Source organism: Crocodylus siamensis, chromosome 8 (assembly GCF_052110815.1).
Source record: "Crocodylus siamensis isolate JL-2025a chromosome 8, ASM5211081v1, whole genome shotgun sequence".
NCBI lineage: Eukaryota > Metazoa > Chordata > Crocodylia > Crocodylidae > Crocodylus > Crocodylus siamensis.
The window spans coordinates 507,775-526,758 of NC_143402.1; the positions used below are offsets into that span (position 1 = coordinate 507,775).

At 58.6% G+C, this 18,984-nt stretch overlaps 1 protein-coding gene and 1 long non-coding RNA gene across 9 annotated transcripts in view; one reads left to right on the top strand and one right to left on the bottom strand.

Moving 5' to 3' along the window:
- The window catches only part of DLG3 (discs large MAGUK scaffold protein 3), a 120,755-nt gene that overhangs the window by 27,903 nt on the left and 73,868 nt on the right, over positions 1-18,984 (bottom strand). For 7 of the 8 annotated variants that reach the window (XM_090061739.1, XM_090061740.1, XM_090061737.1 and 4 more), the window contains 7 exons: positions 17,984-18,108; positions 17,102-17,271; positions 16,392-16,528; positions 14,664-14,808; positions 14,018-14,177; positions 7,135-7,291; positions 5,114-5,216 (listed from right to left, as the gene is read on the bottom strand). In XM_090061739.1, the coding sequence (XP_089917865.1) occupies positions 5,114-5,216; positions 7,135-7,291; positions 14,018-14,177; positions 14,664-14,808; positions 16,392-16,528; positions 17,102-17,271; positions 17,984-18,108 (997 nt within the window). Of the gene's footprint in view, positions 1-2,967; positions 3,064-5,113; positions 5,217-7,134; positions 7,292-14,017; positions 14,178-14,663; positions 14,809-16,391; positions 16,529-17,101; positions 17,272-17,983; positions 18,109-18,984 lie in introns of those variants that run through there. The other variant, XM_090061744.1, reaches the window with a different exon arrangement.
- On the top strand, positions 7,299-18,066 carry LOC149857973 (uncharacterized). Its single transcript, XR_016444027.1, has 4 exons — positions 7,299-10,339; positions 15,524-15,669; positions 17,121-17,294; positions 17,938-18,066. It is a non-coding gene; the product is annotated as an uncharacterized LOC149857973 (long non-coding RNA).

An 18,984-nucleotide genomic window follows, 5' to 3' on the forward strand; every position in this document is an offset into this window, starting at 1 on the left:
CCTACTGCATTCAATGTACAGGTTCATCGCAACTGTCCACCTTCCCCAGCGCTTTGTTCGCCCCTTCAATGCCGGGCACTATATTTGCTCCGAGAATGCCACAGCTTCTTGCCATGACGACTTCAGATCAGTCAAACGGGCGTTAAGGCACACGTGCGCCTGAAGCCATCATGCTATGAAGTCACGTGACAGCACAGGAACTCCACGTGCTATGAACCCCAGTGATTTCTGAGCCAAAGGCAAAAAGAGGTCAAGAGACTGCTCTCTGCCTTTTGCTACATGCAAGAAATGCTCAGCCCACACTGCTCATTTCTGTCAAACTTGCTTTACAAATGGAGCCTGAAATACAGGAACACAGACGACTCCTGGACGCACACCCCTAAAACAGCCGTCCACCTCCCTCGCAGCTGGGCCTGGTAGGGGGAGAAGCAAGAGCATGTGAAGGACTGGCAGGGTGCTCACCTGGACAAAGACATATTAAGAAAAAGACAAGGTCTAGGGAAGGCTGAAAGCTTTCACCACGAAGAGAGAGGCCAGAGAGAGCGAGTGCTCCCATTCATCCTCAGGCACAATGCAACACAAGGAGTCAAGGACAGGGAACAACGTGTAAACTGAGGATAGGAATCTGCATCCTGAAGTCACAACACAGAGCGGGGCAACGCTGCCCAAAGGGCCACAAACGCCAAGAGCCTACACACCTGAGACCAGCACGACCGTCAGTCAGGGTGGCCTGCTTCTGGGGCAGACCGCATGTGAGCTGCTGCAGAAGAGCTCCAACTCTGTCCAGCGGGTCAATATTTAAGCCCCAGACCCCAAGGAACATGTGGGTAGGAAACTAAACACCTGCCTTTCCTAGGGATGTGCAAAGCCTCCTCGTTCCCCATCTGCAGGGATGCTGGATGAGTGGCTTTGGCAAAGAGGTGCTACGCAGCCTGGCACAGGAGAGGCTGAGGCAGTACAGGCTAGCTGCTAATACCTTTGCAAGGCAATTAAAGGCAAATCTGTGCCTTTTAAAAACAAGGTTTAATTAGCATCTTCCAAGGATGCTGCTGAAGCTGTGCAAGGCGCAGTCCTGCAGCCTCCTGGGGCCCTTTGCAAGACATCAAGACATCTGCCCCATCCCTGCAACCCATGCCTTCCCAAAGGCTTTCCCCTTGGGAGCTGCCTGCAGACAAGAACCCAGCGGAGCTGCACCGCGGACCCCCGACTCCGGCAGCCTGGAGGATGATTCCCTGGCAAGCCTGTCACCAAGCCCTGCAGCCCCACACTCAGCAGGTCCCGCTCCTCCCCTGTGTGCACGCCCCCCCCGGCAGCGTCACCTCTGCACAGGACCCGGCAGCCGACCTGCAGCTGGCTCCAGCACGCATCAACTTGATTGCTTCCATCACAGGAACAAGCCTGGGGCAGCCCGACTCGGTCTCCGACAGGCAGACTCTGCTTCCAATCAAGGCAGCAAGGGCCAACCCGGACAGGATCTCCACGTCAGTCAGATACGAAGAAGCCCCAGCACACAGGCCCCAGATTTCACCGCGGCCGCCAGCCCGCCCTACCACCAGAGTCCGCAATGGTTTGGGGGGTGGAGGAGGGGTCAGTGACACCTGCAACCCCTTCTCTTTGCTCCGCACAGCTCTGGCACCCGGCTCGAGAGCAGGGGATGCCTGCACCACCCCTCTCGAAACACAGGCCCTGTCCACACCCAGCTCCGCAGGGTGACAGCTGCTCACAGCTTGCAAATCCCACACCCGCTGCCCCCTCTCAGAAAGACCCTTCATCTGCACAGGGCGTCGTGAGCCTCAGGCCTAATTCTCCACGCCAGGCGGGGACGCTGGGTTACCCCACAAGACTAGGCACCACCCAGACCTGAGGGCTCTGGCACGCTCTCACCTGGCAGCGCAGGGCCAGGGAGAGGCGCGAGCACGCCTGGTCACACCTGACACGCACGGGGAGTCCATACACGGCCACGCTGCGGCATGACTGCACCGACAGAGAAGAGACAGCGAGGGGTGGAGGGGCATGGCGCCGACCTCCCTCTGCCACACCAGGGCAAGCCCCACCGCGCCACCTCCGGCAGCGCTGTCGCCACCTCCCGAAACAAACCCGCGAGCCACTTCCTGGCAACCGGACGCACTGCCCAGGGCGGCTCCTGCCCGACATGGCGGGCAACGCCGCGCAGAGCTCACGGGCTACCGGGGAAGTGCTCTTGGCCACAAGGGACGAGCGCGCCGGCGCCAAGCAGGACAGTGCCTTGTGCGGTGCCGCAGCACCAATCCGGATCAGGGTCAGGTCCGCCCACCCGCCTGCCACGCTGACCGTGCCACCGCACGTGCTCTCCCCAGGCAGCCGTTGCACACTTGCTCACATGCACGACCCTTGCTTGCCAGGGCGCAGGCGCACACTCGCCCACCCCGGGTGTCACCCCCGTTTCCCTGCCCACCCCAGGTGTCACCCTCATTTCCCCACGCTCGCCCACCCCGGGTGTCACCCCCGTTTCCCCACGCTCGCCCACCCCGGGTGTCACCCCCGTTTCCCTGCCCACCCCAGGTGTCACCCTCATTTCCCCACGCTCGCCCACCCCGGGTGTCACCCCCGTTTCCCCACGCTCGCCCACCCCGGGTGTCACCCCCGTTTCCCCACGCTCGCCCACCCCGGGTGTCACCCCCGTTTCCCTGCCCACCCCAGGTGTCACCCTCATTTCCCCACGCTCGCCCACCCCGCGTGTCACCCCCGTTTCCCCACGCTCGCCCACCCCGGGTGTCACCTCGGCTGCAGTGGCACCTCGCGGCCCTGGTCACAGTGCTGGGCCGCTCCCCGCGCCGGGGCGACGTGGGGCCTGTGGCCGCAGGCCCGGGTCGGGGGGGGCCCCGCCCGCCCACCTGTGCGTTTCCCCGCCCCGTCCCCCACCTACGCGTTGCCCCACGACGCCCCCCCGCCTCACCTGCGCGTTGCCCCGCGACGCCCCCCCCTCACCTGCACGTTGCCCCGCGACGCCCCCACCCCGCACACAAAGCGGTGTAGCCGGACGGGCGGGAGCAGCAGGCCCCACCCCGGCGCCGCCCCAGCCAATCCGGGCGCCGGCCCCGCCCCGCGCGCCAATCGGGGCCCGCGCCCCGCCCCGCCCGCGCTCGGCCTATCCGCGTCCACGTCGTTTGCATGCCAAGCCCCGCCCCCAGGCCATTCATGCGCACGCTGCCCTAGGGTACTCCGTGCGCGCTCCCGCCCATGCTGCCTCAACTTTCCCTGCTGCAGCCCGACCCATTGCTCGCGCTCTGTCTGCAGCCTGGGCCCTGTCCCCCTGCGCTCTCCCTCCAAGCAGGTCTGGACACAGCCGGCATCTGGTTGCTCTGCCCTCGGGACATCCCCGCGACACTGCCCCCCAGGCCTCGCGGCAGGCTTCAGCAGGGAGCCGTGCAGCACCCAGTCCACGGGGACCGCTGCGTCTACATCGCCCAGCTAGGCCCCTCTGGGCTCGGAGATCCCCCATGCTTCACATCCCCAGAGCGCGACTGCAGTTGTCCACCGGGGTCTTGGCACCATCTCGGGGACGCACCAGAGCGATTCCCCGAGGGGGGTGCGTACGCCGGGTCCTGTGCCAGGCCTCCTCCTCTAGGCCAGGTGTCACCAGAAGAAATCCTGGCCCTGGCACAGTTCCTGGGCTGTCCCGGCTGCAGCAGCACTCTCCCCCCGGGGGCTTAGCCCAGCATTTATGGACACCGTCTATACACACAACGACTGCGCCACGATGCCCCTGATAAATCCATGGTGCGTCCATGCCTCGAGTCCCATGCCCAGCTCCGGTCCCACACCTCACCAGGACACAGATGAGCTGGGGGTGCACAGAAGAACAGCAAGGATGATAGGGTGCGGAGGGGGCTTCCCAGCCAGGCCAGCCTGTTCAGCTCAGAAGAGAGACGCTTGAGAGGGGGCAGGAGAAGCATTACAAAATACTAAATGGTGAAGAAATGCAAAAATCTAGACCTCTTGGTTCAGAGATGATACCTTTTATTAGGCCAACTGAGAAACTGCAAAGAAAATGATATTTTTCTGCAAGCTTTCAAGAAAGGTCACAGAAAGTTAAAGATGGTATAAAGTCCCCATATGAAAGAAATAAACTTCATTTTTGCACAGAGGAAGCTGAAGCTGGAAATCCGTCCTGGGGACTTTTTACCATCCTTAGCTTTCCCTCAGCCTGAGGAAGGGCGTGTGAGCCCAAAAGCTTGCAGAAAAATATCTTTTTTTTTGCAGTTTCTCAGTTGGTCTAATAAAAGATATCCAAGGGTTCTAGGGTTTTGCATTTCTTTTTGCCTCCGACCAACACGGCTACCAAGTACATCCCTAGACGGTGAAGAGAAAGTCAACAGGGATTTATTGTTGACTCCCTTTTATCTGCCCACTTGCTGGGGAGCTGAAAGAGCAGTCAAAGAGTTGCAAGGAGTCCCGCAAACATCCCCCGTGGTATCCCATGAAAGTTTCCCGAGGAGCGGGACTGCCACAGACAACCCTCCCCCCAGCCCCAGCCAGCGCACAGCACCGCTCCAGGGCTGGCCTCTCTCCCCGGGTCTGCCGCAGTTTGTCCGAGGCACCGAGGGCGGCGGGTGCAGATACGAGCAGCCAGCGCTTGAGCAGGCTGCTGGGTCCCTCTACGGCAGCAGTTCCCAAACTCAAGACAATTGCGCACCACCACTTTACAACGATACAACCTTAAGTACCACCAGCGATTTTTTGTCATATAAAGTCATTATAATAAATCTGTGAACGTGGACCACTGACAGGCTGCCTGCGTACTGTGGATTGGGAACTGCTGCTCTGTGGGGGAAAGGACGGGGCTTGGGGAGCGTCTGTGTGAGCGCAGTGTCCGCCTCCCACTAGGGTGGCAGTGAGGCAGCGGGGAGCTACACGGGCTCCGCTAGCCTTGCCCCGGCTCCCCGAGCGCGGATCTGTTCAGCCAAGGAGCTGTTAGATCCAGGATCCCAGGCTCCATGTCCAACAGCGAGAGCCACAATAAGGTGACGAGGAGGAGGCAGGTGCAGTGAGCATCCCATGGGGAGATATGAGGCCATGGCTGGGGCAGGGCAGGAAGAGGTGCCTGGAGGGGCTGGTTTCAGCTGTCTCCTACCTTCAGGCCTGTACTGGGCGATGATGGTCACCGTCTGTCCCGCCCGCTTCAGGGCTGCGGCCGCCTGCTCATGAGTCGCATTGCGGAGGTTCACCCCGTTTACCTGACCAGAAACAAAGCGACAGCATTGGGCTTTAGTTCACCAGCCCAGCCCCCTTCCCCCTCCACTTCCAGCCTCTGCCCTGGCTGTTGCATGCTCAGAGGCCCCTTCCCTCAAGCTGATGCTGCCCAGAGGTGCTAGGATCCCAGTTCGTGTCTTGCCCTTTGCAATGCCTTCCTATTTATATATTGCCCCAGAGCTCATCCCAGCCAGGATCACCAGCCACGCTCGGACCCTCCATGAGCAGACTGATAGTGGAGAAAGGTGCATGGGGAAGACACTGCCCTGCACAGCCAGGGGCGCATGCCTGCATGAAGGATCCACTGGTCCTTCTTTCCGCCACCTTCTCCTGGCAGGAATTGAAGAGGCAACTGCTGCAAATAGCCCCTGCGGAGACTGCACACGCACTGGCTCGGCTCTGGGTATGCTCACAGTCTGCTACACCAGGTGATTCGGGGCCTCCACCTCATCCCCATGTGCTGCCCAGGAGGAGGTACCAGCCCTCCTTCGTCGGAGGCTGACCACACAGTCCAGGCAATGAGATGGAGTCACCCTTTGGACCATGCCGAGCTCTCAGCTGCATCGGGTTATCTTTCTGGCACTAAGACAAGCTCCAGATGAACCTTGGCAGCTGCACAGTTAAATGTCTCTGAATCTGGCACTGTGGCTTTCCAGCCTGACTCCACGGCATCTCCCAAGGGCTCCCAGCAGTTCGAAATCCAGCCGAGCTAGAAAATCAGTAATAGCTAGCATAGCCCGAGCGAGAGCTTTCTCGCTCCTGGCACTGCTGAGGTATCCTTTGCTGCTCCTCTCTGGGGCCCCGTTTCCACCTGTGCTGATGCCCTTCAGTCCTGACCTGCAGGTCCCCATCTACTCCAGCCTGGGGCCAGTTCCACTCGTGCCAGTTACTGTGATTGTATCCTATGAACAAGTGTGCACTCGGGACTTCATTAAAAGCTGCTTTCTCCTGAGACTCCATCTGGGTTTGAACCCAGGTCTCTAGAGGTAAAATGTTCTTGCCTAGCAAATCTGCCCGTGAATTGAAAAGGAATAAAATCCTTCCTTAGCCATGGGCAAATCAGTAACTTTTGATCTAAGTCTGTTCACGTCAGAACTTGAGATGAACATTTCTCTGGTGACAAAGTGTTAAAGTCAAAGGAAGCAGCAACCACCCTGGGCCAACCCAGACCAGTCTGTTCACCTGCGCTCAAGCATTAACTCCTTATGCCTGAAACTGAAACGCTCTTCAGCTAAATCCAGCCCGGCTAGATTAATTTAGCAAGAGCTCAGCATTTGGCCCCTGGAAGGAAGACATGCCAGCAGGCAAGGGCATAAGCAAACTAAACTCAGGACTCCCCATGCTGCTGCGCACTGTGCAGCGGGCTGTGCCTGGCTCCTCTGACTTGCAGCTCTGACAAGCACTTTGGTTCTGCTGGCCCGCTCGCTTTGTCTTCATGGTGCAAGCCCCATGTGCACCCAAAGGGCTGGGGAATGAAAAACGCACATGTGGTGACCCCGCCAGGCCTGTTTTCAGAGGTTTCGGCAGCGCTTTGCTTTCTTCTGTCCTGCTTGGCCACTGGGATTATAACAGCACAGCCTGGTAGCTGAGTCGCCCTGCCCTAGCTCTGCACCAGGGCGGCGAGGTACTGCTACAGCCGGGGTGACACCCGTGTGAGCAGGGAAACGGGGGTGACATCCAGTGTGGGCCCAGTCTCATTTTGCTGTGGAAAAAGCCAGACAGGTTTGTGCCCACACTGGTGAGAACTTGGTTGTTACTAGGGACTCACCCTACAGGAGGTGACCTGAGGGGACAGGGGCCCTACAAATGCCAGCAGGGCCATTTGCTGTTGGACAGGTGACTGCAGCCTCAACACATGAGCTCTGCAGCTGGCTGAGGGCCCCCAGCAGCGATGGGACTCACCGAAAGGATGCGGTCTCCTCTCCGCAGCTCCCCACTGAGGTCGGCAGGGCCTCCGGCCAGGATAAAGGAGACAAAGATCCCCTCTCCATCCTCGCCACCAACGATGTTGAAGCCCAGTCCCGTGGAGCCTTTGTGCAGGATGATTTTCCGGGGCTCTCTGGGTGAAGAGACATCAGACATTTAGAGTCCAGGGAAGCTGCGCGCAGTGCCCTGGCTGCAGTGCTCTCCAGGTGTGCAGGAGGCAGGGAGCTTTCTGCCACACCTGGAATCCGGCAGGGCTGGAATCTCCTCCTGCATCCTGAGCTCAGCCTCTCGCCACTCGCTCGCTTGTCAGCCAGTAACAAGGAGGTTGACGAATCACAGAGCAGGTGCTGGGAGTTGCACCAGCCCAGGTCACGAGACCTGGGCAAAAGGCTGGAGGAATGTGGAGCTCAGTGACTGGCTGAACAGGCCTCTTTGTGCGCAGAGGGACGGCGCTGGGGAGGAAGGACTTTGCCTCCAGAGCAGCGCTCTGCAATAGGGCTCAGCAAAAGCTGTAGCCTGGGCAACGTGCTCCTGGCTGGCAGCGAGCGAGCGGGGAGGCAGGGAGGTCATCAGACTAGGAGTAATCGTTAAAGACAGCATCAGGTGAGGTGACCCGCACAGTACACTTTGCATTTTTGAAGACAGCATGTGACAGCCTCCAGCACAGCCACTCACGAGTGCCTGGAGGCCTGATAGTGAACCAGCAGTAACAATTCCTATCATCAGGGCACTGTTTGCACACTTAGAGCATGCACAGACCTGGGCACAAGCACTTGTGCCAAACAGGGATGCTCCCTTTGGCCATTTCTGTTTGCCTGTCACTGATGTCACAGCAAGAGAAAGTGCTGTCTCATGGCTTTAAAACAGCATGCTACAAGATCTTGATTGTTTGCTGATGAAACGGTGCTTCTAAGTTACAGTTTAAACCGCCAGAATGAAAAACCTGTCCAGCATCACGAAAATACAGGGGCGAAAAGAAATCAAGCCTAATGAGAACGCCTGCCTGTTCCAACTCCAGCCCTGCGTTCAAAGGCAGAGGAATACACGTGGTAAGTCGATTAATATACCTTGGCAACAACATGCAACCCTGCGGGGATGTCTAGGAGGCAATTACGTCACGACTTGGCCGGGTGATCAGCTTAAACAAGATTTGGCCTCTGAACGTCTACTTTAGAAAGGCCAAACTCCACATCTCAGTCCAAATGCTATTTCTACTTGAATATGTGGACGTGAAAGCTGGCAACTCACCAAAAGATACAGATGTCTAAATAACTTCAAACACCCATGAAAATACTAGGCATTAACTGGAATGACTGTACAGCAAATGCCGAGATGTGTCAGAGTTCAACTGCCCCAGTGCTTTTCAACCTTTATGCATGTGCGGACCCCAGGGGCAACTGGTGCTTCCGGAGTCTGGGGGGGCACAATTTGTGGGTGGGCCTGGGGCCTAGCCAAAAGCCCTATATCCACTCCTATATTTCTGTGCCATGGCTTAGTGCCCCCCCCAACACACTGCTGGCCCACGCAGCAAAAAAACTGCCCCGTCCTGAGCAACGCCGAGTTGGGGGCCGATCTCAGTGGGGCATGTGCCCCCGCTGACCACCCTACTAGTTGCCTGTGATGGACCCCTAACATTTTTCAAATGGAAGTGCGGACCCCTTTTTTATTCTAAGCGTGGGTATTCACAGACTTATTCGCAGCTGGGGAAGGGAAGAATTTGGGCTGGGAACTACGCTGGGATCACGGACAGTTGCAGCTTGGGCAACCCGCCATGCGGCTAGGGCGGCTGGGAGGCAGCATTGCAGAGAAGCTCTTGCATGAGCCCCACAGGACAGATGCACCTGGGACAGGTTGTAGCCCCGTCACTGATACGGGCGTCCTGGCAGCAATGTGCAGCAAGGGGCACGGACCACCAGCTGAAAGAGCTTCCTTGGTCCCTTGGGGTGAGCGCTACTCAGTGAGAGGGGCCTTATAGAAGAGCAAGAGGAGGAGGAGAGAAGCAGAAAGTGCTGGGTGCCCCATAGGAAAGTCTGGCTCTCCCGGCTTTGCCCCTCTCATCCCAGGCCTGCACAGAGGGGGTCAGGCTGCCTTCCTCCAGTCTCGGCTACATATGGCTTCGCCGTATGGCTACGAGCTCTGGCTGTGGCAGCTAAACAAGCATGTCCACTCAAGCATTTACCCCTTCTGATGGCTGAACCTGCAGCCTGGCAGCCCTGTGCACCACGGCTTTACACCAGACAAGTAGGCACCATGGTCTCAGCTGCAGCGAGGGCTCCTCAGTGCCATGAAGCTCCCCACCAGGGCCCAGAGCTGCAGACGCCTGCTCCGGGACACAGAGACCTTGCACCACCATGACACAAACATCCGTGCCCAGTTCCAGCCCATGGGGGTGAATGCGAACAGCACACACCCTCTCTGCCCTTAAATACGAGCCCAGAGGTCACAGCGAGCACCCTGGACCATCTCAAGCCCGGACAGCAAGGACTTCTGGCCAGTGCCAGAGTCACCTCCGCCATGCACAAAGGTGCAGAAACCTCCCCACTGCTCGCTGCCAGACCCCCGGTCCCTTCTCCCTGCCCGCAGCTGTACCGGAGCTAACATAGCGGCACGGCGGTACGGTACCTCTGGTCACAGTGCCTCCGGGGGTCTGGCTGCTGTCTGGAGGGAGAGAAGGATGCTGGGTGTCCCTTGCAGGGCATGGACGACGAGACATTGACGGTGAACATTGCAGAGCTACCCGCTCTGCTCACGGCTCGCGGCCTGGCTGCTGTTCCTCGCGGGGAAGTGCAGAGAGGAATGTCCTGAATGCTCTCGGCTTTGCTCCCCCAGCTCTGTTTATCTCTGCCGTCTCTCCCGGTGGTGCACAGGGCACTCAGCGTCTTCAGCCTGGCTCCAGCTTTTTTATAGAAGCGCGGAGAGGACGCAGACTTCAGCACGCACTTCACTCCGCCGAGGCCTCACAGGCTTAACTCGTTCCTCCCTGGCAGGCAAAGCCAACGTCGTTTGAGCCGAAGCGAGGGGCTGCAGAGGGAAGGCCGGATGGACTCGGAGCACCCCGAGATGATGGCCCCACTCTCCTAGTCCCTGCTGCCAGCACGGACTCGCCGGCAGCTTTGTAGCCCCTCTCTGACACACAGAACGGCGGGGCGACAAAGCACCACCTGCACCCCCAGGACGACAGGTGCGTCCGGCTGAAGCTCCACGTGCAGGCTGCAGCTCACTGGCCAAAGGTGCCTTGGCTCACACTGCCTGTGCAGACTGGTGCACGCAGTCTGGGGCTCTGCACCCACCAGGCTGCTCATGAAGTCACTCAAGGGGCAAATAACGGCACTCTGAAGTGCTCTGCTGGGGCTCTTGCACAGCTGTCTGCCCAGGCAAAGCAGGAGGATGGTGCATCAGCCTCTGTCCTCTGGCCTGGCCAATAGCGGTGAGCACCACATGCTGAGGGTGTCTGTCAGGGCAGCCTCGTGCCTGCTGCAGGGACCAGTCTGCCAGCGCATGACACCCAAGGAGCTTTCAAAGGAGCCGTCGGGTGCATGTGCTCGCAGATAGACACACTACGCCTGCAATGTCTAACGGCATCGCCGTCAACCGGTGCCCCCCAGCCTGCCATCTGCACTCTCGCTCCACCCCAGCCTGCACGGCTTGCCCCAGTCCCCTTCCTCTGACGTCCAGCTCTGTGCTGGCAAGTAGGGGCCCTGGGGAACTCATCAGCATGGAGGGGCCGAGCCTGAGGCCTGCTGGAAATGAGTGTGGAGGAGCTGGAAGGCAGCGAGGCTGCCCATGGGGAGCTGGGCAGAGAGCATGGGTGGGGCAAAACAACTGCTAAGCAAGGCAGTGCCTGCCCTGAGCTGCCTTTGCAGGTGCAGGGACCACAGTCCCCAGACACTCCAGTATCCTCCCTCCCAGGCCTGGAGGCTTTGCCTGGGAGAAGGGAGGGGTGGCTCTGGCCCCATTTGCCCTGGCCCCCAGAGGCAGCGGGTGCTGCAGAAGCCAGGGGGTCCCTTGCTGCTGTGGAGCCACTGGGAAGGAGACTTGCCCCACAGCTCCAAGCGGCAGCAGCCTTAATCCCTAGCCACGTGCTCAGCTTGCAGGAAGGAGACTGCTCCCCAGAACAAACTGGTGCCTTCCCCATCTGGGTCTTCTCTAGTTTTTTGTCTATGCAGTGCAAAGAGCAGCTCTGAACTGACCCCTGCACTAGGCTTCAGGCCACAAGACTTTCTGCAATGGTACATACAAAAGCTGTTTCTCCTGCTCATTGGAGGCTGGCTTGCCAGGGAGATCGTGCTGCAGACGATAAGCTGCAAGTGGAGATCTGGCCATGTCACCGCAGCCCTGCCTTGTGTCTTGCTCACCAGCATTAGAAAGGAAAACTCTTTCAGGATTTTCCATGCCATCAGAGTCCATTTCTTCTCTGGGGGCTGGAAAGGCCTCTTCATTCTGTTCCTTGTCTCCTCAGAGCCCCCATCTCCAGTGCAACTCACTGGATGATGGTCACTGCTTCTGCAGGACAGCGCTGCTGGTGGTCCGCCGCTGATCCCAGTATGAAGCGTTGTGTGCCCTGGGAGTCACCTTCGGATGGTAGCTCTCCAAGTGACCAGGAGCAGACCAGATCTCTGAACTGCAGTGCCAGGCCTGTGAGCAGATGGCAGCCTGGGCTGGCTGCACTGCTCCCCGTGCATGAGAAAATGAAAACAGGAACAAACAAATGGCTGTTCTGCCTTAGCCCAGAGCCCGGTGATGAGTCCAGCATCCGCTCACACGATGGCTGGTACCAGATGCTTGCAAGGAAGGTGCAGGATGCTCTGGCTGTGGCCACGCTATAAGGACTCAGACAAGAGTTCAGAAAAGGAGGATAAGGAAGGATGTCTTTTGTTCAGTGCAACAGGCCAGAATGATGATCAGGAATCTTCTCTTACACCCCTGGGGGAGGGGCAGGAAGCTACCCCTGGGGGTGGATTCTCAGTATGACGTTACAGCCTCACATTCAAGATGATACAAGGGGATCATTAATACCTACAAGGGGTCGGGGCAGAGATGCCTCTAGCAGCACGGTGGGCTCTAAGGGTCATTTCTAACTCGACTGGAGCGGTGCCACTTGCTGCAGGGCTGCGCCCCAGCCCCAGCCTGGGCCACGCGGTCAGGGCTGACTCAGACCCCGATGGCTGGCAGGAAAGGGCTAGCAATCCTCTTCTGACACTGCTGTTTGGTGGAGAGGCGATGTCTTGTCATGCAGCTGTGAAGTGCCCTCGAAGACTGCACTGGCCTCTGTGCAGACGTTGGGTGCCGCAGGGTGCTCTCGCTGCCCGCAGGTTTCATGCACACACAGTGTGCATTTGGCGATGTTGCCTTCCCTTCCTGCTAGAGGAGGTGAGGAAGAAGCCGTGCACAGTGCTGCAGAGCAGGGGCATGATGCGGGTGCTCCGAGGGTTGCTGAGAGGGACGTGGGGGCTGCCAGCGCTGAAGGCTGGCTCACAGAGATGGAGAGAAACTGGCACAGCCCAGGGAGGCGGCTCGCTTAGGCAGAGCCCGGAACACAGCAACATGCTGCGGATCAAAGCTTGGAGAATCTGGGCCAGGCCTGGGAAGCAGCAGCCGGCACTGGCGTGTCACTCTCGCTCAGTGTTTCTCCATCAGGGCATCCCCAGAGCCTCTCGCATGTCTGTGCTCTCGCCCAACATCCTCTGAAGAATGTAGTAACATCCTCTAGCGGCCAGGAACCGGCACAGCACCATGCCGGCAGCCAGACCCCGCACGTGTCTCTTGCCTGTTGTGCTCAGGGGCAGAGGGGAGGAGGGTGGAGAGGAGCAGAGAGGCTGATTTAGCCTCTTTCTGTTCCCCCAAATGACAGCAGCTGATGCACACACAGCCCAGGTGGCGATGAGAGCAACCTGCCCCGATAAAACAACCTGACTGTGCCGCTGGTAATGGACACCCCAAAATTGCAGCTTTCAGCCGCATGGGGAGTGGGTGCTGCTGTACTCTCACTACAGGGACTGCAATTACCTTGGCAGAGCCAAGGGCAGAACATCACTGCATGATCTGAAAGCCATAAGCATCGTATGGTTTTGAAGCTGCCATCATTGGCCTGAGAACGTAGGAGCTGCTACTCGTGGAGAAGACAGAAAGCAGGAAACAGCTTGCAATAACCTGAGCCTTGGCTGCTGCAACCACTCCAGTAGTGACAGGCCCCAGCAAAGGTCGCACAAGGCACAGCACAGCCCCCATACCAGTTGGGTTTCAGATGCCAGGGCAATACAAGTCAATAAAGAGATGTGCTTTGCCTGAGCCCCCACTCCATGAACCCCCTGAAATGAATTCAGGCAGCTGATTCCATAAAGGATTCCTTAAAATCAGGGCTCACAGAGCAGAAGTGCACGCATGGCCCAGGAAGAAGAGGTGCACACAGGCTGCCAGTGCTTCTCCACCACTAACATCACCAAGGACCATAGTATCACCTCCAGGGGATCCAGCGCTGGCCCCATGGCAGAGCGGGAGGCAGGTCTGTCACCTTTGCTGGGCACCACCATGAGAGCACAAAGCAACTCAGATTTCAAAAGAAGTAAATGAAAAATCCAGAAGCAGGAACATGTGGGCGCGCAAGTCCCAGGACAGTTCAAAGAGAAAGAGAGGAGCACGGGGAAAAGAGGGAATGGGAAAGAGGGGGGAAACGGAGTGATCAGGACCCCTGCACGGCTGCCTCCGCTGACCCTGCATCTCGCTTGGTATAGGGGCACTGAGCTCCATGGAGAGAGCCGTGCGTAGCCTAAGGGAGCTGCAGCTGTCCCACGGACATTTGAAGATAAACAGGGGCTTTGTGCTGGGCGAGAAAGCTTAGCGCCCTGTGGCCCCAACTCACCTGGTGAAGTCCTCCTCCCCAATCATGTGTCGAGGGATGGGCGAGTACCTGGATGGGGTCACCTGCGGGGGGGCTGGGTAGGCAGGCTTGTTCTCAACGCCGCCCAGGTAACCCAGACTGGAGTTATGGCTTATGTGGTTATCGGCCAGGGCTGAGAAGGCTGCAGGGAAAGGAAAAGACAAAATCAGGAGCTGAAATCCCAGAGCCCACCCAGCGGTGCTGGCCTGGGACCGAGAGAGCAAGCTCCCTGAGCCCCCGTCGCTAGTGCACCTTTCATGAAGTGCCAGGTCCGTGCGGCTGCAAGGGACCCGCAGGGGTCATCCAGTGCCGCCCCTGCCGGAGGCAGGATCAGCCCCACTGAGCCATCCTATAGACCCCCGTTATCTAACCTCTACATAGCAAAACTACAGGTGGCCCCGACACAACTGGGTGCTTGGGCTCAGCCCCCCACCTCCCGGGGCTCTCGCTGCGAAGCCCGGCCCCCCTTCCCGGATCCCATGTGCCGCTCTCCCTTTGCGCCACTGCATCCTCCTTGCCAGCCGCCAGCCACGCCCCCCGCCCCCCGCGGGCTCCCTGGCCTTCCCCTCCCGTGGCTGTGGCCAGGCTTGGCTTCTTGGCTGGGCAGGCCTGGCTGCGGACTACGTACTGCTGGCGTAGTCGGGGGGCGCATACATGTCGTTGAGGTGGACGTTGCCGGGCTTGGCCACTTTCAGGTACACCATGTCCGAAGTGTTTTTCAAGGCGGCCACCGCCTCCTCATGCCGCACATCTTGCAGGTTTGTGTTATTCACCTGCAGGAGAGACGCGGTGGGAGGGGTGTGAGGAGGGGCAAGGAGACGGGACAGAGGCACCGGGGCAGAGGAACGCAAGCCTGGCCATCGAGTCCATCCCCTGCAACAGTTTACCAAGGGGCAAGACAGGCCCTGCTCCCCACACCCACGGGATTGCTACCGCACCATCCCACCCCCACAACCTCCTGCACCATTGCTTCATCCCTTGCACACACCTGGAAGTGTGTGCAAGGGATGCGACTTTGGCTCCTTGCCCAGCACTGTGCTTGGAGGGCGCTTCTGAAATGTCACACCTGACACTTAGAAACCTTTTCCCAATTCCTGTCTGAATTTGTCTGTACCTGGTTTGTAGCCAGGGCTTTTTTCTACCCTAAAGAGCTCTTCTCCTTCCCTGTCTGTGCCCGGGAGTACTCGTATGGGGTAAGCACATTCCCTTCTGACCTCTCTTCTGCGGAGCTCAACAAGCCCAGCTCCTTTAATCTTCTTTCATCAGAAAAAGTCTCCTTTCCCTTCACCATCTTCATGGCCCTTCGGTGACCCCGTTCCAGCTTATCTGCTTGAACATTACAGTGTCCTAAAGGGGTCTTTCCAATGCCTTCTTCAATGGGACTAGTACACCCTTGTCTGCATAACACATGCTACCTAATCCCCCTGGTCTGCACTACGGGGGGCCAGGGAACTGATTTAATACATTCCCTCTTTGCTTCATGAATAGATCCCGGTGAAATGAGAGGTGACACGGTCCTGAGTGGAAGTTAAACGACATATCCTGGGCGCGTCCGAGCTCCAGAGACAGCTGGGGTCTGTTTCCTCAGCAGCATCCCACAAGAATGTCATATTCAATGTCCTTTCAAACGCCAGGTACTTATTTGTCTTCACACCGTAGAAACTCCTCCCGGGGCCACCCCAAGCATGCACGTGGTCAGCTCGGTGCAGCATGCAGGTGCTATCCCACAGCACAGAAACACCATCATCCTCAAGCCAGCCTGGTTGTTCAGGGCCCAAAGCGTGGGCCCTTCCCAGCCCAAGGGAGCTGGGGGATCCCTGGCTCTGCTGCACGTCAGATCTTGACCATCATGTCCCAGTAGCAAAGGGCTTGGTGTCTGTGGCACCAGGCCTGTCAACAAATCACCCTGGCCTGCGAAGGCCCAGCACAAATAGCAGTGGCATTGACAGCCAGCAATTCCAGGCTCTGTAGCCAGGAGCAGCTCCTCCGTGCTGCTCCAGTGTTGTGAAGCAGCTTTTGCCGGTCCTTCATCCCCGCTGCCCTGCTCTGATGGGCTCCGCGGTAGCAGTCCTCTGTCCCACCGACAGTCTAGCTGCAGGGAGCATGAACTACCCTCCCACTCCTTCCCCACATCCCCTCCATACCCTTGCAATGGAAGAGACAGGACCCTGGCCATAGAAAGGAAGAGCTAATGCTTCCCAGATGGTGGGAAGGGGCACTGGAGCAATGGGCAGCCCAGGCAGCACAGGGAACCAGGGCCGGTGCCAGGCGGTGCCTCCCATGCTCACAGCACTCCCTGGCGTCTTTGCTGCCTGTGGCTGGCTTCCAGAGCCCGCGTGAAGGGGTGTGTGCTCACCGCAAGCAGCCGGTCCCCGATCTGCAGCCGGCCGTCCTTCTGGGCAGCCCCTCCCTCGATGATCTTGGTGATGTAGATGCTGTTGTCTCCTGGGATGTGCTGGTTCCCAATTCCACCCGCGATGCTGAAGCCTAGTCCTGCGGGGGAAGCAAGAGGGGATGAGGGGAGAGCAAAGAAAGCCAGGCCAGAGGAAGTGTGCAGGGAGCAAGAGCTACCTGACAGTGAGGACCAGGGGTGCCGTACACCCCCGATGGGCTCCTTTCCCTCGGCCCCTCCTTTCACATCATCAGGCTCTTCCTCCGGCCTGGGGACAGGGACGTGCTCAGAGAGGAGCCAGCAGCCCCCATATCCCGGCTGCAGGCTGGGGCTGGTAAGAGCTCCTACCCTGGGCACAGGGCAAGGCCAGTGGGCTCCAGGCCCACAGAGAAGCTGACGAGTGGCATGACCTGGGTTTGGGGAGAGACCCAGGGGTCCTGGGATGCAGGCATGGGAGAAGCTGGGGAGGTCTGGCCCCGGTGCACGGGGGTGTCCAGAGGTGCCTGTGTGCCCTCGTGCATGGCTGGACCCACGGGCTGTTCAGGTGGTGCGAGGGAGCTGCAAGGCTCCCTCACCCCCCCGGCAATGTGGCCGCGCCGCGGTCAGAGCTGCACTCTCTCAGCCCAGGCTGCCGGGGGCCGATCTCATTACAGGGCCAATGGAAGAGGTTTCACCTTTGGGTCCTTTCATCAGGTTAACCTCCATGATGGTCTCTGGTGGGGGCTGCCTCCGCCGCACCACGAGCCGGACCACGGGGCCGGCCTCCTTCAGCGCCTCCACGGCTTTGCTGTGCACCACCTCGGAGACGTCCACATCATTCACTCTCAGGACACAGTCGTTCACCCTGCAGCGGTGGGCAGGTTGCTGGTGAGCCCCCACGTCCAGTGCGCCCCTCCTAGGGCATCTGCAGCCTCCCCTTGGGAATCCCAGGGACCCCATGGCCTCCCCAGCTGCTCTGAGTCAGGGCCACAAAGCTCTTTGCAGGCCCACAGGGAACTGCGCTCTCAACACAGACCTCCCTGCTCTCTCTGAGCCAAGGCGCAGCACAAGCATGCTGCACCCTGATGCTGCATCTGTGGGTAGGGCTGCCGTGTGGAAGGCACCCAGACCCCAAGTGCAACTGCAAGGGGTAGGCGTGTGACGGAGAGGGGCCACCCCTCACCAGGGGCAGGGCACTGATCCCTGACAGGCAGAGAGGTGAAAGAGGGCTGGACCCCAGCCCTGGCAGCAGTGGGGCTGGATCTCCTATTCCTGGTGAAGCGGGACTAACAACGGGCAAAGATGCTCTGTTCATGGCTCTCCTCCCTGCTGACCGCGCTGCACCGTTCTCCTGGGAGGCTGCCAGCCCCTGAGCTTGTTCCCCAGCCTTGCCCTGGCCTCTCAGATGTGGAGTCCTGCCCGCACGCTGGCATCGCCCCACGCTCTTCCATCCCCACCTGCCGCCCTCTTGTTGCTCCGGCCCTGGTCTCGCACGCAGCCCACCTCCCAATCCCATCCCTTTGCCCCACAGAGCTGCACTGTTGCCCATCGGTCCTGACCTGTCCCTGGACACTCACCCTAGACGGCCGTCCATAGCTGCAGCTCCACCAGGGATGATTTTGGTGATGAAAATACCTGGATCATCTGGAATATGAGGGTTGTCGATACCTCCTGCAATGCTGAAGCCAAGGCCGGAGTTACCCTGGGGAAAAACAAAACACAAAGAAATTTGCTCCATGGTGGCTCGTGCATCCCCTGAGCTGAAGGCTGCAGCGGTGGCTCTCACTGCTACCTAGTGTTAGAGCATCATCCACCTCCTGGGGAGAGCAGGCCCCCTTGCATGGTCTCTCCTTGGGGCACCGTAGCTGCTGCAGCATCTGGGCTTGGCCCGAGGTGCGTGGCTCGGACAGGAGAGGAGCACAAGCTCTCCCCTCAACAGGATATGGAGGCTTGCTAGAGTTTCCCTTAACAAGGCTGTGCTTGGGCAGCCTCCTGTGACGTGGTCAGGTAAAATAAACAGGGGCACATTGTCTGGGGGTTTCTGTTGTAGAAGTTTAGATGTTATTGTATACGTTATTTGCTTTTATACATTATGTTCCTTTTTACTGTAAGCCGCCCTTATAAATCTAACAAATTAATAAAGTCAGAGGCTTTATCTGAATGCAAGCAGCGCCCAGCAGCGCCTCCTCCAGAAGAGGACATGTGCACTGTAATGCCTTCTCTTTTGCATCCCCTGGGACTCGTCTACGTCTCACCACGATACAGAACTAAGCTCAGCACGTGCCCCACCTCTTCAGACGGCGGAGTGAGCTCTATGACAAAGCCATGATATTATGCATCTTGTGAGACACGGTCTCACAACAGCCTTGTGAGGTAGGCAAGTATCTTATCATCATTATCCCATTTTCCAGAGGCAGGAACTGAATCACAGAGAAATGAAGTGAATTTGTCCAGCTTGCTCAATAAGGCAGTCTGAAAGCAGCATGAGATACTAAAGAAGTTGCAAACACATTCTGGATAGAAAACCTGGACAGGCTGACATGACTAGAAGGCAGATGACATCAGCAGGCAGCATCGA